A 19,009-nucleotide genomic window follows, 5' to 3' on the forward strand; every position below is an offset into this window, starting at 1 on the left:
AGTGTTTGGTTTTCTGTCCTTGCGATAGTTTGCTCAGAATGATGGTTTCTAGCTTCATCCATGTCTCTACAAAGGACATGAACTCATCTAGATGCATGTCCATTCTTTTACTCATCACCTTGAAACTTTTAAAATAGTTACTCAGTATTTCTCTTCTAAACGTGTCTGCTTTATCCCCATCCAAGCCTGCTGTAACCACACATTGAACACCCCCAAACCTTGCTCAAGCTGATCTTACTATTTTTGCCTTAAATTTTAACCACGTTTTAAATGCATAAAAATTATGTATTATACGTAATTATGAATTACAAATAATTAAATCTACTTATTTTTAAAAACATGATTAAAGAAATTCTCTTTTCTCGCAATCTCTTTTCTAAGACTAAATGAGTTCCCAGTGCTTGCCTGACACACAGTAGGGTCTCAATAAATGAAGCACACCTCCCATACCCCTCCAAATAAACAGTTGTCTCTTTAAACCTAGACATGAGTGCTCAGCAGGCATGTATTTCTCTGGGTTAGATTCATTTCATGGACAGTTGTCAAAGACTGACCCCTTTATGTTAATTTTCTGAATACTGTACTTGACTGTGTTGCAAGCTAAACAGTACAGGATTAAATGTTCTCATTTCTGAGCTGTGAAGTGTTGAAACTGATCAAGAAATGAAGGCAGAATGTCTGTCTTTTGGGAGAATAATCAGCCAGTCTATGTTGCTGCCACTCTTGGCTGCCGATTGGAATGCAGCTGTTAAGGCAGCTGTTTAACTGTTTGTCCAACTTGAAAGGACACTGCCAAATGGCAAATATTTTCTATAACAACATTTTACTTTTGCTAAGAACAATAACAGTGCATTTTATTGAGCTCCAATGGTGTGCCAAACATGACAGATTTATTACTAGGCAGGTTCACAACCTGGACTGAACATGGATGCTCATTTCCATTTTTAATATATTTAGAAAAAGAATAAATGGGCTCCCAAAGGAAGCCTCTACACAAAACATCTCTACAGCTTAATCATTTGTTGAAATGACAACATATTAACTTGAGAAAATGAAATATCTCAAAAGGAAAGATGAGAGTCTATAAATATCAAAGGAAAAAAATAAGATTTAAGTATTTTAAATCTCTCTAATGTGGCCTAAGAGAGACTTAACTCCTACTTGTCCAGGACAGGTAAGGGCAGCAGTAACACAAGGAAATACATCTGTTGAATCCCCTGCAACTTATGGGTCCCAGGACTTCTGAGTCATGCAGTTAATCTACATTGTTAATTAGAATGTTGACACTAAGTACTTAACAAACAATTATGTTGAATTTGACAGACTGTGAACTAGGTGAGGTGGGGTGGGAGGTTATCAGCTGTTATTTAATGGTAAAACCAGTATGCTAAATGTAGGCAGTCAAAATTAAGAAAACACATTCAAATGCATAAGTACAATTTTCTATTAGAAGTCAGCAATAACTGCCATTCACAGAAGTTAGTGTGTAATCCCCACACTTATCAAGACTGCAGAGGTGAGGGGTGGTGGGGAGGTGCATTCTCACTTATTAAACCCCAACAGCCAAAGCTGAAGCAGTGATGTTTTTGAAGGTGAACTGGGCTAATCAAAGGCATGGCCAATGGAGATTCTAACCTACTTTTTCTCTACTGTTTACTAGATGTTAATTAAATCACAAATGACAACAGTCTAATAGCAAAATGCATGCATTTCTACAAAGTTGACATGATTTCTTGGACAAAGATGGACAAAGTTCCACATGCTGGATAATGGTCACTGAGGGCATCAAGCTTTGTGATCCTCTTTTTCAGGGATACAGAAAAACAGCAAATACAAATTATGGATGAAATTTATAAGATCACTTCCACAGAAAGGGTCCAGCTGTTGGAGAAAAAACTGGCTGTGCAACTGACTGAACTGAAGTCTGAGATAGAAGAGCAGGGAGCTCTTCAGGGAACAGCTAATCGAGTTTACAGGTAAATAGTGGCAGTGAGAAGGTGTGATCTTCAGGGGCTTTACTCCCCACTCTCACTCCATAATCTCCATCAGCACCCTCTCTTCTTTTTACATAGACAATTGGCATTATCTCCAGTTCAGATAAACAGTATATAATAGCAGTTTCAGGTACCCATTTCTAACCTGATTGCTGCCTCTAAGATTTTTCTATATTCTAGATTTGTTAAGACAGATCCAAGCAAAAGTCTTACCAAAGAAAATGTAAAAGTGTTTTTACATGTTAATTAATGCTATTGTCTTAAAGTTACAGGAGCTATAATACAAATCATACTCGATGAAAGGAGATCTCATTTTACCCAATAATATTTTAATTGAATTTGACCTTGATGTTGGTGAGAAATTTAAAAACTGAGATAATGGTAGGCACTTAGTAATACATTATGCAAAACAATGTTCTGTGAGTGTTACCAGCACTCTGGATTCTTGCTATCTCCCAGGATAGACATCAAGGGAGATCACCAAACAAAGCAGCAGCAAAGGTGAGTTTATTCAGGTTGTGCACAAGGGAGCCAGCACTAAGAAAGGAAAAGTAAAGAGATGCTCTCCAAGGGTAGTGTGTGGGTTAGTTTTATAGCATCCTTTGATAGAGAAGGGTTACATCAGGGCGTATATGGTGGGGGTGCGGGGGGTGTGGTTTCTAGTGCTCATACAGTGGCTCAACATGCTTCTTCATACATCAGATGTAGCATTAGCATTTTAAATCTCCACCCAAGGCATTATTCTTAGCACAAAAATGAGGAAGGGGTAACTATAGGTTGAGTTTTAGTTCTAACTGCACCTGTGGGGCTTTGTGGAAGTCTCTATCCCCCCAAAGTAGGAACTTGCTGTTAATAACTTCTTGGGTCTTTTGTTACTGATTTGCTGAGAGTTAGGTAAGCTAGGGCTTGAGTAGGGGCTTCTGTTCTCCTCTAGAGCAGATCACAACAGGAAGCCAGCCAGCCTGTTTCATTAGGAGCTCTTCTATAGGTAAATGCTGCCAACAACAGCAATCAAGTTATTGTAGAGAAACGAGAGACACAGATCAGCCCCTAATGGCAAGTATCATGGACCCAGGACCTTCATATCCCTGTTTCTGATACTGCCACAATTGATCAAAAGGAGCAGTATAAGAATCCTGTTAGGTTGAATCATTGAGAAAACACAATGTGGATGGTGAGAGGTTTGGAGAGGTCAGAAGATGCAGTAAGCAGGTGAATTAGTACTTCATTCCAAAGACAATTCTGAAGAACCAGCATTTCAAATGTTTTTTATTTAGTATTTAAAACCATTAGGTGTCTGAAGCAAATCAGATTGTGTGATGAGATGGAAAGATCATGGAACCATGCAAGTCATAATTTCTCTCAACTTTGGTTTCTTTATTTGAAAAATGAGGTTAGTACCTTGCCTACCTACATGAGGGTTGTGAGGATAATGAAATAATGCATGTTAAAGTATTTTTAAAACTAGAAAACACAATGCAAAGATGGAGTGTTGATATTATTATGATTTAAATGTCAGAATGTCAGGCAAGTGACTCCCCAGTGTACACTGGGATAAGAAAGGCTTTCTGATGTCTCTTAGAATCGAGTGATGGAAAATCCTGGAGAGCCTTCTTTGTCTACTCCCCCAAATCACCCAACACTGCACTTTGAAGAATCTATTAGTCTAACAAATACTTCTTGAGCACCTTCTGTTTTCCAGGTGCTGTGCTAGGTTCTAGAGTCCAAGGAACATGGAAATATCCACTCCTGATAATCACTTTAACATTCTCATTCCACTAGATTGAAAAATCTATTGAGGCTTGGAGAAGAACTGTGTGTCTTAATCATTTCCCACCCACCCCCCTTTTTTTTTTGCATCCTTTTCCTTGTTTTACTCCACAAACCCAAGACTTTGCAGTGGTTAAGTGTTTCATAAATTCTTGCTGAATGAATAAATGAATTAATGTATGTTGAATGAACAATGCTTGATGAACATATGAGTAAATCTCTTTTTGCAGGTTGATGTACACACTACTTATGTTCACCAGTCTCTTCAGGGTCGTTCACAGGCACTTTGAGGCTAACTGAGAGGAAAGACAAGATCTGAGTGAGAGAGGGCTGGGTAGCTAAGCCCATGACCCTCCCCATCTCCCAGTATGCCAAAGATAAGAAGACAAGAGGGCAGGGGAAAGTTTCTTGTGTTTCTCTAGCTGCCTAGTAATAGCTGATCCCTTTTCTGGTTGGTTACTTGTTCCCCACCGCCACAAGGCTGCAGCCAGGATTCAGAATGACAGAAATTATACCTCAGGTTTATTACCGTTTTTATTCTGAAATCTCTTTCAGAGCTCACCTCTTTTTTTTTTCCATTAAAGTGAAGATATTAGGAGATAAGAGGGGCATTATCTCCAACTTCAGGGGTGGAAATTTGACACAATGTGTCTAAATGGGTTGCTTAGGCTCACTTGACTGATGGATTTCTTGACTGTCAGCCTGGGGTTCTTTTCACAGAACCACCGCCTGCAGTGGGGGAAATTGCTGGCAAGTGTACAAACTAACAATGTGTTTTTGTCTTCCCTTAAAACTTATCTGGGAACTCATAGGGCCATATGAACAATAACAACCTAAATGTCACTGCTTACACCTTCTGCATAATCTCTAGGTGGTCTCTCACCTGTGTTCCAGACTACCTGCTGTGGCCCCTTACCAATGTCTGCAAAATACTATCTTGAGAAAATTATGTCTCATCAGGGTTGCTGTTTCCTGATGTTTCCAAAGCTGCCAAACCTTGGGTTATGTCTTATCCCAAATGTGGAGCACTCTGCTGTTCCTGACCCAGGGTCCCACCCCCTTACCAGGTGACCCCACAGCTTGTGCCTCCTTGTATCAGAGTCCATGGCAAAAATAACAGCTCCCTCATAAGTGGGTGTGAACAGGAATCCACAAGGCTGCTTAAACAGACACTTTTGCTATAAATGTTTTTCCTACGAATCAATAATTTTCCTGAAGCATTGTTTGGTTAAAATGATTCCTGAAGTATTTCATGTTTGATATTTAAGAGTCATTCCCACCCCCCAGCAGATAATTCATCAATAACACAAAAATGAAAGCATTTTATTTTAAATACGATACTGGTTTTATGTGCCAACTAGGGTGAAAATGGGATCTGAGAGGCACAATATTTGTCAGAGATAAGGTTGCTGGAGGGAATTCAGGTGGGGAAATAAAAATCCTCACCATTGTGTCCCTCCCTTTACTCTGCAGTAGGAAATAGTGAGGTGAATCAAGGGTAGAACGAAATACTCTGTTTGTATGGGGAGGAGAGAGAAAAATTGGCCCAGGGAAAGGTTTAGCAAACATGCTAATCAAAGAAGAATCAAAAAAGATTCTAACCAAAACAAAAGGATGTGGCCTTTGCGTGCCCTCAATAATCCAGTATAATATGATATACTTATTCAGAAATGAGCAGTTGTGAAGAGTTACAGATTAATCATGGCCTATCTATAATCTGGTCGATTATAGCTTCTGTAATTACCACTTATATTGCATAAATCTTTCTGCAGCTCTGTTCAAATGCCAAAGGATATTTATTACTTTAGAAGAGAGAGGGAACTAGCACTGAAGAAAACCTTGCAGGTGAGTAAGACAGTGGGCTATTTCAATACGACAATAAGTTTGATTTTGCTGATTGGTAACTTTTTGCAGAAACAGTTTATTTTTGGAGACAAACAGCTGATGCTATTAACAGTATTTATGAGAACAGTCCACTATTTAGCTTACCACTGAATCAGAGCAGACCATTATTTCCTTGGAAATTCTGATTTTGTGATATTTGAAATTTTACAGTTCTTTAATTTGGGATGTTAAAACTAGTTATTTGGGTTTAGGTGGCCGAGTCGAAGCCCCTTGTTGTTCAGGCAGACGTCATGCAGAGGGAGCTAGAGAGCTGCCTAAGAAGGGAGTACACCCCTGAAAATTTACCTTTGCTTCTGTTGCAGGTAAGAGTGATACTGCAATTTGAAAAATTCATTTGAAATTAGTAGAAATGTATGGGCAAACTGGCTTTCAGGAATATCCTTTCGCTAGGGTAGGTTTTCTTTTTCTCGACATGTGTAGTTTGCAGAACTTGGCTAGTGTAAATGCTGTTCTTTGTTAGAGAACTATTTCATAGTTTTAAATTCGGCTTAAAGGCACGGAACAATTGACTGAATTTCTGCTAAGTACTTTCCGTGTCGATAATGTAGGGCAATACCACATTGACTAGGACAGTTCCAGCCCTTAAAAAGCTATTGGCTGTGGCCAGGCATGGTGGCTCATGCCTGTGATCCCAGCCTTTTGGGAGGCCGAGGCAGGCAGATCACTTGAGGTTAGGAGTTCAAGACCAGCCTGGCCAATATGGTGAAACCCTGTATCTACTGAAAATACAAAAATTAGCTGGGCATGGTGGCGCATGCCTGTAGTCCCAGCTACTCGGGAGGCTGAGGCAGGAGAATCACTTGAACCCAGGAGGCAGAGGTTGCTGTGAGCTCAGATCAAACCACCGCACTCCAGCCTGGGTGACAGAGCGAGATTTTGCCTTAAAAAAAAAAAGAAAAGAAAAAAAAGCTATTGGCTAACCTAAGGAAGACATTTCTGAGAAATTTTATTTTATTTTATTTTATTTCACCATGTTGTTCAGGCTGGTCTTGAACCTAGCCTCAGTGATCCGCCTGCCTTGGCCTCCCAAAGTGCTGGGATTACAGGTGTGAGCCACTGCACCCAGCCCTCGAAATTTCTATTAAGAAAATAACTCAAGACATGGGAAAAAGAGTTTTCCATAAAGATTATTATTGCAGTATTGTAATAAAAGTAAAACATTAGAATTGCCTAAATATCCACCAATAAGAGAAAGAGTTAAGAAAAACAGTATGGTACATGGTAGAATATTGCTCTGCCATTAAACATTTTTTATTGTTAAGTTTAGCTTAAAGCTGCCTCATTGTAAGTTCAGAACCCTTGGTAAGGTTTCTCCCTACATAGTGACCTGTAACCTAACTGGACTGTAAATAGACCATAACCTACTCTTGTAACAAGTAACTGAGTCTCAGCCAATCACAGAAACCATACTGCAGCCACTTGCAGGCAGCCAACTGTTCAAAGTATGTTCAAATAAGGCAAACACTGAGCTGTAACCAATCTGACTGTTTCTGTACCTCACTTCTGGTTTCTGTTACTTCACTTTCCTTTTTCTGTCCATAAATCCTCTTTCACTGTGCAGCAGTGCTGGAGTCTCTCTGAACTTACTCTGGTTGGGGGGCTAGGAGGGCTGCCCAATTCATGAACTGTTCTTTACTTAATTAAACTCAGTTAAATTTAATTTGTCTAAAGTTTTTCTTTTAACATTAACATAAGGAATTATTATATATGAAATATTAGTTAATAAAAACTAATGTGTGTGTATGTGTGTCATAATAATGGTCAAGTATGTATAGAAAAAAAATCACTTGAAGGACTTAGACCAAATGCTAATGAATGTTATGTTTGGATGGCAGGATAATGAAGTTCCCCTTTATACTTTTATATGTTTGCTAAATTTTCTATAATAAGTATATATTATTTTGATTTTAAAATTCCTTGTTCTCTATTCCTGTGTTACAAGTTATATCTTACCTATGCATACAAATTAGTTGTTTAGCAACTAGTTAGGAATTAAATATTAAATTAATCACAAAGAAACAAAAGATGTTGAGACACTATTTGCAAGTCAAATTGTCGTCATTGTCTTCATTCAGGATTATCTTTCCCTGTCATTTCTGGTGTTCTTCATTCTTTTGTGTATATCAGTGTTTCTCAATGGAGAGAGAAGAGGGGTAGAGACAGAAGATATTTTGTGCCCCAAGGGACATTTGGAAATGTCTGGAGATATTTCTTGTTGTCATAATTTGGGTGAGGGGTATGATTGGTTGCTACTAGCATTAAGTGAATAGAGGCCAAGGATGCTGCTAAACATTCTACAATGCACAAGGCAGCCTCTCACAATGAAGAATTATGTAGTCCCCAATGTCAATAGTTGCTGAGGTTGAGAAAACTCTAGTATTATCTAAACTTCCATAGGATATAATTTGCCTTCTCTCTGAAGAATTTTCTTTAGCATTTCTAGTAGTTCAGGTCTGCAAGGGACAAATTCTCATAGTCTTTGTTGTTTTGAAAGAAGTATTTCCCCTTCATTTTGGAAAGATATCTTTGTTCAACATAGAATTCTGGGTTGGTGATTTTTTATTGCTTTAAAACATTGCTCCATTGTCTTTTGTCTTTTGTCTTACATAGTTTCTTTCTTCCTTTCTTTCCTTCTTTCTTTCTTTCTTTTTCTTAGGTGACAGCTTTATTTTCGTTGAGATTAAGTATACACATTTTTGCAATTAAGATTAATTATACAAAAAATATAAAACATGCCATTTTAAAATAGAACTGTGGAATAGTTTGAATTTTTATCACTACTATATGTAAGTACACGTGTTTATTCATAAGCTAAAAGGACACTCAAATATATATCATGACAGGAAAGAGCACTTCACTAATTTAAGTGATTTTTTTTCTGTCAACCTCTAACCATTTGCTTACTTGAACTAATGTGATATGGTATGGCTGTGTCCCCACCCAAATCTCATCTTGAATTGTAGCTCCCGTAATTCCCATGTGTCATGAGAGGGACTCAGTGGGAGGTAATGGAATCATGGCGGTGGGTCTTTCCCATGCTGTTCTCGTGATAATAAGTCTCACAAGATCTGATGGTTTTATAAAGGGGTGTTCCCCTGCACATGTCCTCTTGCCTGCCACCACATAAGGTGTCCCTTTGCTCTTCCTTCGTCCTCTGCCATGATTGTGAGGCCTCCCCAGCCATGTGGAACTGTGAGTCAATTAAACCTCTTTCCTTTATAAATTACCCAGTCTCATGTATGTCTTTATTAGCAGTGTGAGAATGGACTAATACAGTAAATTTGTACTGTTAGAATGGGGTACTGCTATAAAGATACCTGAAAATGTGGAAGCAGCTTTGGAACTGGGTAACAGGCAGAGGTTAGGACAGCTTGGAGGGCTCAGAAGAAGAAAGGAAGATGTGGGAAAGTTTTAAACTTCCCAGAGACTTGTTGAATGGCTTTGACCAAAATGCTGATAGTGATGTGGACAATAAAGTCCAGCCTGAGGTGGTCTCAGATAGAGATGAGGAAGTTATTGGGAACTGGAGCAAAGGTGACTCTTGCTATGTTTTAGCAAAGAGACTGGCAGCATTTTGCCCTTGCCCTAGAGATTTGTGGAACTTTGAACTTGAGAGAGATGATTTAGGGCATCTGACTGAAGAAATTTATAAGCAGCAAAGCATTCAAGAAGTGAATTGGGTGCTGTCAAAAGCATTCAGTTTTATAGATTTGCAAAGTTATGGTTTGGAATTGGAACTTATGTTTAAAAGGGAAGTAGAACATAAAAGTTCAGAAAATTTGCAGCCTGATGATGTGATAGAAAAGAAAAACCCATTTTCTCAGGAAAAATTCAAGCTAGCTGCAGAAATTTGTATAAATAACAAGGAACCAAATGTTAATCAGCAAGGCAATGGGGAAAATGTCTTCTGGGCATGTCAGAAGTCTTCATGGCAGCCCCTCCCATCACAGGCCTGGAGGCCTAGGAGGAAAAAATGGTTTCCTGGGCTGGGACCAGGGCCTTGCTGCTTTGTGCAGTCTCAGAACTTGGTGTCCTGAGTCCCAGCCATGGCTAAAAGGGGTCAATGTAGAGCTCAGTCCATTGCTTCAGAGGGTGCAAGCCCCAAGCCTTAGCAGCTTCCACATGGTGTTGAGCCTGCAGGTGTACAGAAGTCAAGAACTGAGGTTTGGGAACCTCCACCTAGATTTCAGATGATGTGTGGAAATGCCTGGATGTCCAGGCAAAAGTTTGCTGCAGGGCAGAGCCCTCACGGAGAACCTCTGCTAAGGCAGTGTGGAAGGAAAATGTGGGGTGGGAGCCCCCTATATGGAGTCCCCACTGGCACTGCCTAGTGGAGCTGTGAGAAGAGGGCCACCATCCTCCAGACCCCAGAATGGTAGGTCCACTGACAGCTTTCACCATGTACCTGGAAAAGCTGCAGACACTCAATGCCACCCCATGAAAGCAGTCAAGAGTGGGGACTGTACCTTGCAAGGCCACAGGGGCAAAGCTGCTGAAGACCATGGGAATGCCCCTCTGGCATCAGCATGACCTCGATGTGAGTCATGGAGTCAAAGGAGATCATTTTGGAGCTTTAAGATTTGACTGCCTTGCTGGATTTCAGATTTGCATGGGGCCTGTAACCCCTTTGTTTTGGTCAATTCCTCCCATTTGGAATGGGTATATTTACCCAATGCCTGTACCTCCATTTTATCTGGGTAGTAACTAACTTGCTTTTGATTTTACAGGCTCATAGGCAGAAGGCACTTGCCTTGTCTCAGATGAGACTTTGGACTGTGGACTTTTGAGTTAATGCTGAAATAAGTTAAGACTTTGGGGGACTGTTGGGAAGGCATGATTGGTTTTGAATTGTGAGGACATGAGATTTAGGAGGTGCCAGGGGCTGAATGATATGGTTTGGCTCATATCCTCAGTCACATCTCATCTTGAATTGTAGCTCCCATAATTCCCATGTGTCATGGGAGGGACACAGTGGGAGGTAATTGAATCATGGGGGTGTGTCTTTCCCATGCTGTTCTCATGATAGTGAATAAGTCTCATGAGATCTGATGGTTTTATAAAGCAGCATTCCCCTGCACATGTCCTCTTGCCTGCCACCATGTAAGATGTTCCCTTCTCCTCTTTTGCCTTCTCTCTTGACTGTGAGACCTCCCCAGCCATGTAGAACTGTGGGTCCATTAAACCTCTTTTTCTTTATAAATTACCCAGTCTTGGGTATATCTTTATTAGCATTATGAGAACTGACTAATACGTAATGTTTCCATGGTTCATCTTGGTCACTGGCATTGACCAGCAAAAGTCTTTGCATTTCACAGACACATTAAAACCTAAATTATCAACAAAATCCAAAGTAACTTTCTTTTTTTGATATTTTGTTCTTTTTTAAATAATTTCAACTTTTATTTTAGATTCAGGGGGTACATATGCATGTTTGTTGCCTGGGTATATTGCATAATCCTGAGGATTGAGGTACAATTGATCCTGTCACCCAGGTAGTGCGCATAGTATGCAATAGGTAGTTTTTCAACCCCTACTCCCCTTCACTCCCTCCCCTCTCTAGTAGTTCCCAGTTTCTATTGTTCCCATCTTTATGTCCATGTGTACCCAAAATTTAGCTCCCGCTTATAAGTGAGAACATGCGATATTTGGGTTTCTATTTCTGCATTAATTCACTTAGGCTAATGGCCTCTAGCTGCATCCATGTTGCTGCAAATGATATGATTTCATTCTTTTTTATGGATGTACATAGTTTCCATTTCTGATCATAGTATATCTTTTTATCTCTGGCTGCTTTTAAGATTTTTTTCTTAATGGTTTTTAGATATTTTATTATGATGTGTGTTGAAGTTTTCTTTGTGTTTCTCTTGCTTGGGGTTGGTTGAGCTTCTTGGATTGTGGGTTTATTGTTTTCATCAGTTTTTTTAAAAACTTCAACCATTATTTTTTCAAATATATTTTCTGCCTGCACTTCTCCTTCTGGGAATCCAGTTACACATTTGTTAAATACTTCATATTGTTTCATAGATCATTAAGACTACTAATTTTCTTCAGTCTTTTTCCCCCCTCAGTGCTTCATTTTACATAGTTCCTGTTGCTATGTCTGCAAATTTATCAGCCTTTTCTTATGCACTATCTAATCGCTTTTAATCCCATCCAGTCAGTACTTTAGTTCAGATATTGTATTTTTCATTTCTAGAAGTTCCCATTTGATTTGTTTTGATATTTTCCATTTCTTTCCTCATTATGTTCACATTTCTTTTCTTATTCTTTTTTCAATTTTTTTTGAGACAGAGTCTCATCTCACTCTGTTGCCCAGGCTGGAGTGCAGTGGCTTGATTTCAGCTCACCGCAACCTCTGCCTCTTGGGCTCAACTGATTCTTGTGCCTCAGCCTCCCAAGCTGGGATTACAGGCACACACCACCACACCTAGCTAATTTTTGTATTTTTAGTAGAGACAGGGTTTCGCTATGTTGGCTAGGCTCATCTCAAATTCCTGGCCTCAAGTGATCTGCCCACCTCAGCCTCCCAAAGTGCTGGGATTACAGGCATGAGCCACCCTGATCAGCCTATGTTCACATTTTCCTTTCAATCCTTGAGCATGCTGAGCATATTTACAATAGTTCTTTAAAAGTTCTTGTTGGGGCCCGGCACGGTGGCTCACGCCTATAATCCCAGCACTTTGGGAGGCCGAGGCAGGCAGATCACGAGGTCAGGAGATCGAGACCATCCTGGCGAACATGGTGAAACCCCGTCTCTACTAAAAATACAAAAAATTAGCCGGGTGTGGTGGCGGGCGACTGTAGGCCCAGCTACTCAGGAGGCTGAGGCAGGAGAATGGCGTGAACCTGGGAGGTGGAGCTTGCAGTGAGCCAAGATAGCGCCACTGCACTCCAGCCTGGGCGACAGAGCGAGACTCCATCTCAAAAAAAAAAAAAAAAAGTTCTTTTTGGTAACTTTCTTCACCTCTGTCATTTCTGGGCCTGTTTCTCATCCCTAATTTTTCTTTTGCTTTTGGATCATGCTTTCCTCTTTTCTTTGCATGTCTAGTAATTTTTTATTGAATGCTGAAAATTGTCAATTTTTCATTATTAAGTACCAGATTTTTTGTATTATTTAGAGCTTATTGGACTTTATTCTGGTAGGCAGTTAAGTTACTTACATATCAGCTTAATCCTTTCAAGGCTGAAGGATTGTTAGAGCAGGTTTAGAATAATCATTACTCTAGGCATAGTTTATCCTTTTACTAAAGCTTTTGATGTCTCTACTAAATGTCCCAGATATTTAGTGAAAAGCCCTCACTCTAGCTGGTTGGACTTGAACATCTCTCAGCCTCATATGAACTCGGAACTGTTCAGTTTACAATTCCCTAGTCAGTTATTCTTTGGACAGCCTCCTGGAGTTTCACCTTTTACATGCATGGCTTAGTATTCAGCAACAGACTGAAAGGGATCTTGATGCAGATTTCTAGAATCTGTTCTTTGCATGGCTTCCTTCTCTCCTGCAAACTTCAGCTGACTCAATTTTCCAAATTTCAGTTTCTCTTTCTTTAACTCAGAGAGATCATCTACTCTGCTTAGGATTCCCTTTCTTGCTCCATGGCTCAGAAACTGCCTTCTGGTATGAAACCAAGGTGATTGCAGGGCCTACATGATTTGTTTCCTTCTCTCAGGGACCAGAGTCCTGCATTGCCCATTGTCCAATGTCAGAAAACAGTTGCCTTGTATATTGTGTCCAATTTTCTAGTTGTTTATGATAGAAGGGTAAGTCTGTTTCTGGTTATTCCATCATAGCCAGTATTATTTTTATTATCAGAAAGAAAATCTTTAAAAGAATGAACTATTTTTAAGTATAAATAAAACTTCTGATCTGAGGTTAAAAGCTATAATCTTACCTGTAATGTACTCTGTATTTTTGACTCATAAGTTCAGTTTTTAATAAAAAATTTTAGGCTCAGCTTTAGATTACTTGACAGACTTTTATGTCACTGCTAAAATTGTTTGGTAACTGAGAAATTAGCTTAAATCTATTGACTTGGCAACAGATCATAAAGACTTAGAAATGTCTACTCACTTTATTTCAATTTGAATACTATCTCGAGCCAGACTTCTTTTTTTTTTTTTTTTCTTTTTGAGACAGAGTTTCACTCTTGTTGCCCAGGCTGGAGTGCGATGACGCGATCTCGGCTCACTGCAACCTCTGCTCACTACAACCTCTGCTCACTGCAACCTCTGCCTCCCAGGTTCAAGCAATTCTCCAGCATCAGCCTCTCGAGTAGCTGAGATTATAGGCACCTGCCACCATGCCCAGCTAATTTTTTGTATTTTTAGTAGAGATGGAGTTTCACTATGTTGGCCAGGCTGGTCTCAAACTCCTGACCTCAGGTGATCCACCTGCCTTGGCCTCCCAAAGTGCTGAGGTTACAGGCGTGAGCTACCACGCCCGGCCGAGCCAGACTTCTTAATGTTATGGTCTTCATATAGAAAAATACATCTTTCCGGCTGGGCGCGGTGGCTCACGCCTGTAATCCCAGCACTTTGGGAGGCCGAGGCAGGTGGATCATGAGGTCAGGAGATCGAGACCATCCTGGTGAACACGGTGGAACCCCGTCTCTACCAAAAATACAAAAAATTAGCCAGGCGTGGTGGCGGGCGCCTGTAGTCCCACCTACTCGGGAGGCTGAGGGAGGAGAATGGCGTGAACCCTGAAGGCCGAGCTTGCAGTGAGCCGAGATCGTGCCATTGCACTCCAGCCTAGGCGACAGAGCAAGACTCCATCTCAAAAAAAAAGAAAGAAAGAAAGAAAAATGCATCTTTCCAAAACAACCAGAGACTGATTTTCCTCTTGTTAGTGTTCTTAAGACTATTCAATCTTCCTTCTCTAAGTGCTTATTTTTCTTGTTGTTAAAGTATTACACAGAGAGAATTACCCAGCTGGCCCAGAGTAAATATTTACACATGCTTAGGTGGAAGAGGTTTTGCCAACACAGTAAGATCATGGAGCAACTTTATCCTCTTTACAAGGTAGGAAGTCTATGAACAGAACCTCTGGGCAATTTTTTTATATCTTTAAAAGTCACAGTTAAAGATAGAAAAGAAACTAATGGATGTGCCTTCTCGCCTGTTCTACCTATGGCAGAAGGTAATGGTAAAGGTAATCTATTCTTAAGAATAAAATTTGAAGGAAGTTTTGTATGAGAGGAAATGCATTTTTCTTCACAGACTTAGCTTCCTCAGCTTTAGGTAAAAAGTTCAGAAGCGACTCTAGTTATAAGTATCCCTATGCACTGACTCTTTGCTTGGAGTCTGTCTCCTTCAAAGTCCTAAGAATACGACCACTGCCCTTATAAGTCAAATTCAGAATATGGAAGAACTTTGGGATTCAAAGAACCCTTTTATTTAGACCCAAAACAACATTACCCTATGCTTGGAAGCAAATGATACAGAGCATAAGGCTTGCAAATAACCAAGTTCTATCTTTGTATCTCTCTTAAACAGAAACACGTTGGCTACATTATGCAGGAGTACAATGATGCCCTTCAGAGAGCTGAAAGATTGTCTGTTGCTCGAGAAAACTTCCTCATGGGAAAAAACAATCCTCCTAACTTAGTGACACAGGAAGATCTGACTATTTACACAAAGTGGTTAGTGTGCCACCTGCACTCTCGAGACTGTTCACCAGTACCTGCAGGTATGTGAAACACAGTGATGTGATGATGTGGCACCTTCTAGGGATGATCAGTACATTATTTTCTCACATCTGTCACTTAGTTTTAGATTGTCGCTGTTTCAGGACTCCACGTTACCTACAAATGACAGAAACATAATGGGTCACTGGATTTCTTCTTTGGAAGCTTAGACATCTTTCTCTTTTGAAACTTTATTCTACTGAAATAATTAATTTAGCTTTCTCAAAGATGCCTCTGTTGTACTATTTCATATTCACTCTGTAAGTTCTTGTCTTCATCATCTTGTTCAGGATTTATGCTCTCTGATTTAGATCCACTTTTTAAATATTAGGTGATGTTTAATGAGGGTCTAATATGTGCCAGGTACTTGTCCTAGGCATGCAGCAAAGATACGGCCTTTGCTGAAAAGTAACTGGGTCCTCGGCTGGTAGGAAGACGGGTAAGTGAATATTCAACTGAAATACAATGGGGTAAGAAAGAACAGGATAAGTGTAAGCATAGGGTAAAGAAAGTCACAGAGAGGCTCTAAGTCAGGCTAGAGGCATCAGAAAGGAGTAACATGATCACATTTCCATTTCGGAAAGATTATTGTTTTTCTACCCACATCTTTTCCTACTTCTCTCTGCCTTAGCTCAGAGACACCATCATACACGGAATTGCCCAAATCGGAAACTGGCTTCGTCCTTTGCCCACACCCAGCCAGCCACTATGGGCTCTGCCTCTGATACATTTCTCACACAGTCACATGGTGTTATAACGATCTGCTTATAAGTCTGAGTCTTTAGTAAACCGTGAGCTCTTTGAGGTTGTATCCTGTCTTATTCCTCTTTGTCTACCTAGCACCCCACACAGTGCCTTGTCCATTTGGGGTCCTTGATCAAAGTAGACCTGTTTGGAGGTTAAGGCCACTCAGAGTCAGTAACAGTACTACGTCTCCGAGCTCCAAATGTAGCCCCTTATCATTGGGCAGGTTACTGAGGCTCCACTTCTACTTCTGTTCTCTCCCAAAGCAAAGGGCTGCTCCTGAACCTGAGTCTGGAAGCTTCTGTGAGAATTGTATTGATGTTTGGCCTCTTGGTCTTGCCCTTCTATAGGCCCTCCAGTATTTGCCCATCTCCAAAGTGCTGAGTGTAGATTTCAACCAAGTTGCTGAAGTTGGTCAGAAAAATGAAAATGTCTGGTCAATGACATTGACCCTGACATTCAGAGTTCTGCATCTCCTGACCCTGTGGATACCAGCATTTCTGGTAAGAAATTAATCTTCTTTCCCCTCGGGTAATGTGGAGCAAAGAAGATTATAATTTTAGACTTATGCTGGTTGTCCCATGAGCTTGCTAAAAATTGTTCTGTATACCAAAAGTTTTTATCTTCTTAATAAAACAAGTCTTAGTTTAATATTTTCAGATGGGAAAAAATAACAAACACTTTTTGAGACATGTTTTAATCTCTGTCTTTATAATTAGCAAATTAAGCGTGAGAGAAAAAAATTGACTTGAAGTCAGCAGTACTGGGCTCTAGGCTTATTCCTGTCCTGGCCTCACTGTGGGCCTGCATTTCATCTCCTGGGGCCTCAATTTGGTCATCCCCATAATAAACCTTTCAGAATCAGTGATCTCTAAGTCTCCTTCCAGTTTTCATATTACACAAATCTAAAATAATTTCTTCATCTGAATAAAATTAATACAGTTTTCGTGCCTTTACCTTGTGTTACAGATGGCTAAGAAACCTGATAAGATTTCTACTCTGAGTGACATTCTTGCTTGGATGCACAGAGTGTCCTGGGAATGCCTGGGAGAGGCAGCCAACCCTGGTTGTGGGGCATCTGAGAAGGCTTCTTGAAGGAGGGGAGTCCAAACTGGGTCCTTAGAGATGAGGGGGAGTTAGCCATGTGAAAACAGCTGAAGGCTCTCACCTTCTTCTAATTTGTTGGATAAATTTATAAATTATGTTCTTCATTTACCACAAAGGACTATAGGCAATTCTGCTCCAAGTCATTCCCCAAAAGGTCTGTTGGGTTTCTCCTGTAGGCTGTGAGATGGCAAGGAGTCCTTGCTGCCTCCTACAAAAGCCCAGCTCCAAGGATTTGTCAGATCCACCTGGCCAGGTAGGGTGCAGACTATAAATTGTGGCAGAAAATGTTGGGAAAGGAGCAGAATGGGCCTCCCATCGGTAGAGGAGCTCCTACTTCTACCTATCTCAAAGGACTCTCCATTTTCTCTCCCCGACAGTATTCATTGATCTTAATGTTCTTGATTTTGATTTTCCTCAGGGCCAATGAGAACAGAAGCTACTTTTGTCCTCCCCCAACATGCAACAGAAACAGGAGAACTGAAACCTCAGCTGAAGCTCCTGCTCTCCCATTTCAATATCCCATATGATGTAGAAGAGCTCTGGGACTCTGCTAAGGAAATGGAACTTTTTTCCTTGGTATTTGATATACTCTTTCTTAATACAAATATAGGTGTTCATGAAGGAAAGCACTGGTATTTGCCACAGAGTTGCACCTTTTACTACCAACAATTGTTTCAAGAGTGATCATATAAAGTAGTAATAGGTGAAATTTTGATTAGCAGTTAGGAAAGCTTCCTCTGTAAGAGTAATGGGACTCAAATAGTGAACCCAGAAGGATTTCAGGACTTGTTTTTCTGTAGAACTTAAAGCAAAAGTAGTGTACAGTCTATAGCAGATGATGTAAAGATGTGGCAAATTTGCATGGCAGAGTTGTCAATTATCTAAAGCCCTCCAGTTCTCAAAATATATTGCAATAGCTTTCCTTATTGACAAAATGCTTTATATTTAATAGAGGGTACATTGTGTAGTGATGTTTAAAGTCATGCAGTCTTCTCTGCTATAACACAGTGTTGTACTTCCTGAAATGAAAACAACTCATATTATCAAAAGCCATGTTAAAACTTGTTTCAAAGGGGGCCGGGCATGGTGGTTCATGCCTGTAATCCCAGCGCTTTGGGAGGCTGAAGCAGGGGATCACTTGAGCCCAGGATGGGCAGCATAGTGAAAACCTGTCTCAAAAAAAAAAAAAAACTTGTTTGAAAGAGAAAAATAGGACTATAGGTAGATAGCTTCAGATTTTTAAAAATATTTGAGATAGAATCTTGCTCTGTCACCCAGGCTGGAGTGCAGTGGTGCAATCTCAGCTCAATGCAATCTCTGCCTCCTGGGTCCAAGAGATTCTCCTGCCTCAGCCACACCTGGCTAATTTCTGTATTTTTGGTAGAGATGGGGTTGCCATATTGGCCAGGCTGGTCTTGAACTCCTGGCTTTAGGTGATCTGCCTGCATTGGCCTCCCAAAGTGCTGGGATTACTGGCATGAGCCACCACACCTGGCCAAGCTTCAGATTTATAATAACAAAAGTTTCAACAATAACGCTCTAGCTGTATATTATTTGCAAGTATATATATTTGCTAGGTAAAAATAAGACATTGATGGATCCAAACAGGTAAAAATAAGATCTGAATAGTTTTGAATGCTCTTTATGTAAGAAGTAAGCTACCGTCTGTGCTATCACCGTTTGCTTGAGTTTGAAATTTCACTTGCATTTCCATTTGTTCTAGCATAATTTTACCAGGATTTTGTGTGTGTGTGGGGGGGGGGAGGTTGTTTTGTTTTGTTTTTAGACAGAGTCTCGGTCTAT

The 19,009-nt window shown here is 40.2% G+C and overlaps 1 protein-coding gene across 1 annotated transcript; it reads left to right on the top strand.

The window, feature by feature from the left end:
• The first annotated feature begins 1,817 nt into the window (after positions 1 to 1,817).
• LOC134739795 (putative uncharacterized protein C6orf183) lies at positions 1,818 to 17,782 on the top strand. Its single transcript, XM_063667062.1, has 7 exons — positions 1,818 to 1,976; positions 5,537 to 5,609; positions 5,861 to 5,971; positions 14,577 to 14,690; positions 15,165 to 15,357; positions 16,450 to 16,602; positions 17,625 to 17,782. Exons 1-6 carry the CDS (start codon positions 1,840 to 1,842, stop codon positions 16,506 to 16,508), a joined length of 687 nt encoding a protein of 228 aa, XP_063523132.1. The 5' UTR covers positions 1,818 to 1,839; the 3' UTR covers positions 16,509 to 16,602; positions 17,625 to 17,782.
• The last annotated feature ends 1,227 nt before the right edge of the window (positions 17,783 to 19,009 follow it).

This window comes from Pongo pygmaeus, chromosome 5, assembly GCF_028885625.2.
Source record: "Pongo pygmaeus isolate AG05252 chromosome 5, NHGRI_mPonPyg2-v2.0_pri, whole genome shotgun sequence".
Classification (NCBI taxonomy): Eukaryota; Metazoa; Chordata; class Mammalia; order Primates; family Hominidae; genus Pongo; species Pongo pygmaeus.

Excerpts from the sequence above, each read along its gene's own strand:
- LOC134739795 (XM_063667062.1), top strand. The coding sequence starts at position 1,840 with ATGGATGAAATTTATAAGATCACTTCCACAGAAAGGGTCCAGCTGTTG. Across the intron at positions 5,972-14,576 it reads TACCTTTGCTTCTGTTGCAG|TATTACACAGAGAGAATTAC; the intron begins GTAAGAGTGATA and ends TTGTTGTTAAAG. Across the intron at positions 14,691-15,164 it reads AACTTTATCCTCTTTACAAG|AAACACGTTGGCTACATTAT; the intron begins GTAGGAAGTCTA and ends TCTCTTAAACAG.